We start from the raw sequence: 9,674 nt of genomic DNA, 5'->3' as shown, positions 1-9,674 counted from the left end.
CTCCGGATAACCCCGAACATAAAAAACCTCATTGCTCTTTTTACAGAAAAAAAAAATAGTATAGATTTCTCATCCTCTACTGGCTACACATGATTAATGAATTACTTACAATCAAACACAAACAATAAGGCTCCGTTTGGCTCATGGAATCCAATGGGATTCCGGCAGAATTGGAATTGAATTTAGACACGCGTCATGTCTAAATTCAATTTCAATTATGCCGGAATCCCATTGAATTCCATGAGCCAAATGGGTCCTAAGTATATATCATATCAACTTTGAACAAGTAATTCACAACGCTTGTAATTAACCTACCTCCTTCACGACCAAATAACAAATGAATTGTACACAAAAGATGAATCATGTAATGTGGCATCATGCTATTGTTCAAGTATATTGCATCAACAATATCTCATCACTGAAACCGAAAATTACTAGGACAAAATACATACAATAGTGTTGAAATCAGATGTAAGACCACCACTCAACCTCGTGAATTGATACTTCCAATTGGATGATAACTCTTCAACGTAGGATTTAGCAGTATACGCCCAATACAGAAGCCCACATAATAAATCAATTAAGAGAAATTTTGCCTCAGATATTTTTAGTTACGATTCATAAGTTTAATGCTGCAACACATTTAAGAAGATAGTTGGAACCTGCTACTCGGTTTTTTTCTCCTCCATCCCTGATCGAAAATTGGTTAAGAAAAACAAAATTTAGTTGTCAGTGTACCTTGTTAGTGTCAAATAAAGTAGTACATAAAACCAATCAGAATTACGAAAAAGCAGGAGTCCATTGGACCTGTCCTATATTGTGTCTAATTATAATTACAGTAGCATATTGCCAGTGATATCAAACTTTGTTGGAGCTTGTTGTTACCATCTATTAATCAATGTTAACATTTTTGGCACCAATTCTTTATTTATAACAGTACTTCAACACCTTGATTAAGTTATGATGATGGATATTTCTAAAAACGTGAACATTCTCGTCTTAATCATTGACATTTGATAAATCATTTGACATCACACAGATGAGATGAGAGATACTAGGAAAAGTGTAACTTACAAAGGCGGCATAATACACCAAGGTTAGTCCTGCTAGAACGACAAATGCGATTTGGAATATGTTATACCTGCCATGCCATGCCAGAAATTATTAGTAGGGGGGACAAACACAAGATCATGCATGCATGTTGCTTTAGTAGTAAGGAGAATATATATATTGGTGACTGACTTACTTGTATAAGTATTTGATTCCACGAAGTGATTGCAATGTATGACCAAATATTTCTTGGGCAGCTGTTGCTTGAGCGTAGTATGCAAACGCAGTCGAGCAAAATTGGATCACACTAAAAATACCAAAACCAAACGGTCATGACAAAGCCCAAGTACCAAGTCAAATGACCATTAGATAAATAAATAAATAAACAAGCAAACATCAAGGTATCTAAAAAAAAGTAAGGACAAGCTTTAAGTTAATACACGTTAAATAACCCTCGCAACAAGTTTTGATAACTAAACTAGGGACACTATATGGTCCCTTTGGTAATCCACCCTCTACTGGCATGCATGAGACTGCGGGATAACGGGTCACATTTATTTTGTGTTTAGTCATGTCTTCAAATGGTAAGTTTAAAGCCATCATTTATTTACCCAAACACTAAATATCTTTCACAAACTGTGAAAACTGTCTGATTTGTGTGCTTGGCTCATTCAGTCTATTTGAGAGCAAAGTTAATGGATATATGAACTCATTTATAGAAGACAGTGTACAGTGTATAACAATAAACAAAAATTAAAAACTCTAATCACACGATCTTCGGATGATAAAAGTTAAGATATTTATGGTATATTCTGGTTGTAAAACTACATATCAACACTGAACCACCCACCTGATAGAACAAAGAAGAATGAGAACGACATTGAATAGGAAAGAGTTCATCAGAGTAGCTCCCCACCTGCAGCACGGCTTCACATGTTAATATGATGAATGTTATAGCTGACGTCATCAGGAATGACAAAAATTACTTCTCCCCTTCCCTCCTAAAATCTACTTAACACTATATATATTTACCCAAAAAAACACTATTTTATATATATATATATATATATATATATATATATATATATATATATATATATATATATATATATATATATAGTGATGAATGATAAATTAATCATTCATCAATATTCAGATGAATGATAAATGAATCATTTATCACGAATATTATCATTCATCATCGACTTTTTAACGATTTCGTTATTTATTTATTTTTATTTTTTTGTAATTTTTGCGTTTTCTTCAAGCTGCATATTAAGAGACCCTAAAAAGATAATTTTTTCAAAAAGAAAAAAAATTGAAATTTTGCTCATCCATTCTTATCCGTTTTCAAGCTTAGCCATGGATATATATATATATATATATATATATATATATATATATATATATATATATATATATATATATATATATATATATATATATATATATATATATATATATATGGATCCAGAGAGAACTAAAGGTGGGAGAGAACCTATAGAACTTACAGATTGAGATCAATCTGCACATAGATTGACCTCAGTCTGCACACGGATTGAGTTCAATCTGTGAGTTCTCTGAGTTCTCTCCCACCCTTGATTCTCTCTGGATCCTCGCCCTATATATATATATATATATATATATATATATATATATATATATATATATATATATATATAATATAATATAAAATAAAATATAAATATTCATAAATAGATACATATGCCGAGAATTTGGTGAGGTAAATTGCATAATTGGTGCCATGTATTTTTAGACTTGAATTTGGTTGTGATATCTACCAAAAAAAAATGGAAGGTTTGATCTCTCAATACACGAGTTTTACAACCAACTCGTGACTAATTTGTAAATCTCAACAGATATTTTACTTTAACATATTTCCCCTCATTTAAATTTGCCAAAGTGACAAGGCTTATAATCTATTATTATCGTTACTATCTAGGATACTTATCGTTTAATTCCAATTGTATACATTACAAATAATATATAAAATAAATATTACTCCATAATTCCCTAAGATATAAATAGATAAGATATACTTCGTACATTTAGATAAGACATATAATATAGTCCGTTTACGTTTTTTTATTATGCTACTAATTATTAATTATTAATTTAGTTAATAATGAGTAGTTAATAATAGAATAATAACTAAATTAATTAAAACTAAGTTAGTTATTTACTAATTAATATTATTAATAAAAATAAACTTTTAAAATTTTTTAATACCACGAGATCTTAAACTCAAAAGAATAATAGTTTGAAAACATTAACTAATTTTGCATCATTATTTTATCCACCGTGCAACGCACGGGCTCTAAAACCTATTATAGCAAAATTGTAAAGTGATTTTAATTATGTTTTAATTACCGTGTAATGCACGGGCTCCATACACTAACTATTTTATAAAGTGTTAGCAATTTAATAATTTTATCAGGTATTATCATTTTATTGAAAATATTAGCTCTGAAAAATACTCCGTAATTGTGTGATAAACTCAATTGATTTTGCACAGTTATTTACTCACCCGTGCAACGCACGGGCTCTAAAACCTAGTATATATATATATGTGTGTATATATATATATATATGTGTATATATATATATATGTATATATATATATATATATATAAGAGTAAAATAAAAGGTCATTTTACTTCATTGGATGGATAGTGATAAACACTAGTCTCAGACCAAGCATCATTGCCCCAGCAATAACTGCAAGCAAAAGGTAAAAGCAGAAGAATGCAAAAGCCGCAGTACCCAGAAGACCTGGTGAAACAAAATTGGTTAATGCAATACAAACGTGTGAGTACACACACATATAAGTACATGTGTGTATGCATTTAAATTAAACTGCATATTAGAAATCAAAATTTACCCCAAATATCATCCAACTTTATGAAAACCTCGTTTAAGAACGATGAAAGTGGAGGATCAACCAACAAATATATCACAATGTGCACAATCCAAGCAATTGAAACAATCAACCTAACAAGAAAAGCAGAGTCAGCATGTGTTCCATGTAACTTCCCTTAAGCTGAAAAGCACCAACACAATTCGATGACAAAGAGAAGTCGTACTAAAAAACATGAAAAAAATTATTCTAATGGTTAAAAAAATTTATTCAATAATATGCAGCAAAACGATCTATGAATAGTGTCAACAAATAGAGCATGATCAACATATATACTTAATCATTATGATATGATTTCCGGCTCTAAATTGCTCACTATTCACAAAATTCTAGAAGCCAAATCGTTACAACATAAATAGAAGAACAAAAGCACAATTGATGCAGATGTGGTCAGCATTTAAGTCGATGGGGTAGATACATTTGATGACAATTTCCAAACTATATTTTTATGGCGGATTTGAACGAAATTCGTATGTCTACACCAAAAAGGCCAACGAGCAAGACACATTGTTTTGCCATTGCCCAGGCAGTTTTCGGCCTTTTCCGGGGTCATTTAGGGGCCGAAAACAGCCGTTATCTGTTTTTCCATTAAATTTGAGCTTTTAGAGCTGTTCCCTTTTGAAGGCATGTTTACCTTTTTGAGAAGATCCTTTCTTTCCTTTAAAGGAACGAATTTAGACTCCTATAATTACTGGGTATTAGGGTTTTATTCATATATGTTTTAGATCTTGATATATGAATTAAAAAGGAGAACTTATCCCTAGAGATTCTCAATTAAGTTGTTGATTTTTGTTCATGTTTATCATACAAACGATCCTCATCAATTGACTTGCCATAGCCCATAACTTTCAACTAAGGATACTTGTAGGAAAAAAAAAAAAAAAAAAAGGGACACCCAAACCATAACAAATGAATACAGAAAAAACACTTGAACCAACATTAGACTTGAGCAATATTGAGTAGCTAATCAATTTGTTAGTGTAATAGAGAAATTTAATGCTTTTGGTTTGGTTGATATTTTCAAACTACTACAGTTTGGTACTAAAGGGCACTAACATTTGTGATCCGTTAGAGCTTAGGAGTCAAATGAGAGGATATGAGGTTCCATGATATCTTCAAGAATATGCCTACATGGCAAAATGTTTTCTAGAAACGATCGCATGCATCGAGTGAGTGGGGGACTAAGTATATATAGGTAGATGAGAGATTAAAATGGGGAATATGCCTATGATTAATGTAATTTATGAATACTTATTTGGAAAGAAACAAAAAAACCACCAAACCTTTACCCAGAATTATTATTGTCATCTAAATTGTTTTCTTATTAATAATTATCCACCAACAACAAACGTTTATTACGTTGTGTTCCTCTAATTCATAACGGATCAAATTGTAAGCAACTGCACTTTTTCATGTAAGCAGAAAAAGTGAGAAAAACAAGTTCAGTTGATGATTGCATATTAGGATTGCTCACCCAAAAACTCCAAGTATAAGCTTTGCAAGATAGCCAAGAACAGTCATAGCCCAGGTAGCCTCAGCCTGAAAACATGACACCAAAATCGCATATGGTGAGTAACTTGGAACACGTGTTACGAAGAATTTTATCTTTATCACCTTTTCGCCTTGAGGGTACATCTCTTCTAAAGCATTCACGTCCTCCTCCAAAACAAGTAACTCCTGAATAATAAAGATAAAATAACTTTTTAACATCTACTAATTATCTTAGTAACATGAAGAACAACATTAATTAAAGAACACCATACTATAAAATATCAATTATGTAATTAAGCATATATACAATTATTATGTGTTAAATGATTTTATTATAAACAATACTTCTAGGCCATCTCTAAGTTTATATAAATAAAAAATATATATTCTTGTTGTTGCGTCATTGTTATCTTTTGTCTTAATGTTTTGATATTTCGACAAAAAGGTGACAACTGAATTATATACTTAAGCACCTGCCTACACACTGTTGTTTAAAATTATGCCTGGCAAATCAAACCCATAGTCTAACAAATAGGTTCATTGGGTCTTAATATTAGGGTCCAATAGGGTCTCAATTTATAAAGGATAAGATATCTTGTGGGTTCAAAATTGAACTACTTATATCACAAGGAAAAAGTGACGGGTCCAACGGGTCATATGTTCGGGTCCAATGGGTCCTGCGTTTTTTATGCCCATTTTCACCGCAAGATTTCGGCGCGCGTTTTCATTGTCCGTTTTCGGTGCGCGTTTTTGGCGCTAGTTTTTCGCAGCGCGTTTTTCGAATGCGTTTTTCAGCGCGCGTTTTCGGCGCGGTTTTTGCAGGGCGTTTTCAACGCCCGTTTTCGCAGGCGCTTTCGGCGCGAGTTTTTCGCAGCGCGTTTTTGGCCGGCGTTTTTCGGCGCGCGTTTTCAGTGCAGTTTTTGCATGGCGTTTTCGTCGAATGTTTTCAACGGGCGTTTTCTAAAAAATATTCATTTGAATCCATAAATTAAGTTGAGATCCAAGGAATCAATGAGAGCGCGACATGTGGCGCGAAAATCACATGTGATTGAAAAAAAAAATTCAAAAATTTTTTTTTCGAAAAAAAATTTCAAAATTTTTTTTCCCGAATTTTTGTTTAAAATATTTTTTTTTCAAATTTTTTTTTTTTTGTAAATTTTTTTTTTTCGCATTGCGAATCCGAAAACTTCAATTGGGAACGCGAGTCTGAAAATGAAAACGGAAATCGGAAACATAAAAAAAAAAATCAAAAAGAAAATTAATAATTAAAATCCACACTCAATGAGCCCCTTATTTACAAGGTTGGTTCTTAATATTTTTTACCAAACTTTTTATACTATTCCAGGAAAATTGCAAGAGGATATCCACCATTAATATTAAATGGGCAAAAGAAGATGTATCTAGGGAGATGACAATATAATACAGAACGTATTTAAAAACAAAGGTAGCTATCATCTGAAATTTTTACCAACTTATAAACAGCAACCATTGACAAACCAATTGTTTGCACATGACAAGTTCACAGTACTGCGTTGGAACTCTTATCCATCTTTAAGTTCCAAAACACAGCCTCACATTTAACATATTCTTGTAAAGGAAAAAACACCCATAACAATGCAAACCAAAAACAGAATGCAACAACTACCATGCACCTGGTTGGTTGCTGAAGTAAACAGAGCTATCAAGAAGACATACCTTTTCCAATGCTTTCATGTTTTTACGCCATTTCCTTCCTTTAGTGCCACTTTTTTCTTCCTGGCGAAGTGCATCAGCAGCCTTCTTCAATTCTCTAGCTTTTTTACCAAGTTCTGTTGCTTCCTAAGCAATTAAAATTTAAACCAACCTAAACACTGAACTTAACTGAACTAATCCGCAAGATAATGTGATTCATTAACAGAAAAAAAAAATAGGGACTACCTTGATATACTGTGATCTAGTAATCACTGCCTTTGGCCTCCTTATAAATGAAAATATAAGCCCTAAGGGAAGGCAAGCAATACCAACACCGCCAAATATCTGATTACGACACGAAAAAGCTTTGTGATTATGCAGAAGAGCAAAAAGATTCACAATCAAAAGAACATTAAACAAACTTACAGAGAAAAGCACGGAACCAACAATTGTTGCAAGAGCAACAACATATTCTGGGAAAGTTGAGTGCATGGTCCACGTTGTCTCTGATGAAGGACTAGCATCATAGGCAGAGCACTGTCATCAATTAAAACATGTATAAGAACTAGATTTGATAGATGATACTAAAAAAACAACCAATGGAGTGCAATGGAAATACACAAGCAAACCAAAAAAAAAAAAAAAAAGGAAGACTATACATTTTGGCGAGGACCGTTACTGACACAGGGTTGACCACTAGAGAACTGGAAGGTACTTGGGAATGCCATTGTTGATGAAGACAAGTGTCTAACAGTGAAATCAACTTTTCCAATAACACCTAACACGTGAAATAAACGATACAACCAGCAACAAGCATCAAATAAGAGTACAAACATGAGCTATATACAAACTTCGGATCAGAATATATTGCATCAAAAATAGACTTGTTGTAGGATCGATTTAGGTCCACCAACATGCCATGCATATAAGCTCATGAGTCCCTTAGTACTCTAAAACTAATTGGTGATAGAGGGAGGTTCCCCTAAGCTTATATACAAGCATTTGTTTCTTTCTACTTCCGATGTGGACCCCACACAAACCGATTAGCTCCAACACTTGTAACTAATTCATGACATGTAATAAACTAATACTAATATACTAATACTAAAAATTAATAAATAATAAATGTAAATAATAATAATAACATTAGAGTATAGTTCAGAGAAGGCAAATCTAACCGTATAAAATACCAAGCACCAAACCACAGACAATGGCTGTAGTTACAACCCATATCAATGCACTTTTAATCCTCTTGCCAACAGTCCTAGTAGACACAGAAAGCATAAATATAAATACATACATAAATGTTCAAACATTTAACATCATTAAATGAATTAATTGAAGGGACGCTGAAAACGAACAAATTATCAATCAATTAAAATAATTAATATTAAATAATGAAAAGGGAAGTAGTTACTTGTCCTGGTCGCCTTCGTAGTAAAACATAGCAAAAGGAATAACGAAGAAGACGAGGATAGCATCAATTATGTATATAACAAGCCATAAATCCTTCATTGGTAATGTGAGATTACAGGCACCGTTATAAATAGCATGCTGGCAAGCTTGGCGATTGGCTACATCAGCAGGAAGCATAAGTATAGAAATAGCAGCAACTGAGAGTCCCAAAACGACGACGAATTTGGGGAAATATGCCTGATTTTTGTCATCTGGATGCTGATAATTCACAAGGAGGTATAAATTGAAGACGAATACTAATACACACACAACTATCGCTACAATCACAAGCGCTAGATTAAAATCCCCCATTCTATTATCTATTATTCGAATCGATTCACAATCGTCAACTTAGATTCAGTAATATTGATTTAACATAATACAAGTACTAGATCTAGATCTAGTTTTGCAGTTGGTTATCACCGGTGGAGACTAGGAAATTACGAAATTGACCTCGGAAGAAACCATGTTTTTGTAATAATAAAACACAACTGTAAGCTGCCGTGAACAGCCTGGAAAACGATGTATTGGCCCGGCCAGATATGGAACATTGTTTTCGTGTTTTTAAACCACTTTTAATTTTCTAAAAAAATTAACTTAACTTTTTCCCCTTTAAATTTTGTAAATTATTATATTATGTAATGTAATATGTAATCTTTATCTTTATGTATGTGATGAAAAAACGAGTAATGGTTAGGCCCACGCGTTGTGGGTAGGGCTGTTAACGAACTGAACTCGAGTCGAGGAGTATGAATATGAGCTCGGCTCGTTCGAAATTTACTTTATTCGAACTCGACTCGAACTCGATAAAAAAAAATTGAAATTTGTTCGAGCTCGAATTCGACGATTTTTTTAATGTTCGAACTCGAACTCGATATTCGTTTATATTTGAATTCAAATTCAAGCTCCAAATTAAATTCGAGCTCGAAGCTCGTCTCGAGTTCAGATTCGAGCTCGATTAAGCTCGTTTATTAATTTTTCTTTTATATAAATCTTTTGAGAATCAATTGAGTAATATTTATAATTTATTAATAATCTATTCTACTCTTATATTTCTCTAAAAAAGTGA

At 32.6% G+C, this 9,674-nt stretch overlaps 1 protein-coding gene across 1 annotated transcript; it reads right to left on the bottom strand.

The window, feature by feature from the left end:
* Positions 1-250: 250 nt before the first annotated feature.
* LOC139857236 (LIMR family protein At3g08930) lies at positions 251-9,132 on the bottom strand. Its single transcript, XM_071845971.1, has 14 exons — positions 8,568-9,132; positions 8,329-8,414; positions 7,810-7,928; positions 7,577-7,687; positions 7,397-7,495; positions 7,175-7,297; positions 5,603-5,665; positions 5,463-5,527; positions 3,953-4,062; positions 3,729-3,843; positions 1,901-1,966; positions 1,247-1,357; positions 1,075-1,141; positions 251-691 (listed from the first exon to the last, which is right to left on the bottom strand). Exons 1-14 carry the CDS (start codon positions 8,915-8,917, stop codon positions 644-646), a joined length of 1,533 nt encoding a protein of 510 aa, XP_071702072.1. The 5' UTR covers positions 8,918-9,132; the 3' UTR covers positions 251-643.
* Positions 9,133-9,674: the final 542 nt, after the last annotated feature.

This window comes from Rutidosis leptorrhynchoides, chromosome 7, assembly GCF_046630445.1.
Source record: "Rutidosis leptorrhynchoides isolate AG116_Rl617_1_P2 chromosome 7, CSIRO_AGI_Rlap_v1, whole genome shotgun sequence".
NCBI lineage: Eukaryota > Viridiplantae > Streptophyta > Magnoliopsida > Asterales > Asteraceae > Rutidosis > Rutidosis leptorrhynchoides.
The sequence above is the reverse complement of the archived record's forward strand: the minus strand, read 5'-3'. Positions and strand labels throughout refer to the sequence as shown.

What these genes read in the sequence shown, in the direction of transcription:
- LOC139857236 (XM_071845971.1), bottom strand. Translation starts at nt 8,917, where the DNA reads ATGGGGGATTTTAATCTAGCGCTTGTGATTGTAGCGATAGTTGTGTGT. An exon ending in CTAGATCACAGTATATCAAG is followed by an intron (nt 7,298 to 7,396) that starts GTAGTCCCTATT and finishes TTAATTGCTTAG; the next exon opens with GAAGCAACAGAACTTGGTAA. An exon ending in TGTACCCTCAAGGCGAAAAG is followed by an intron (nt 5,528 to 5,602) that starts GTGATAAAGATA and finishes TCATGTTTTCAG; the next exon opens with GCTGAGGCTACCTGGGCTAT.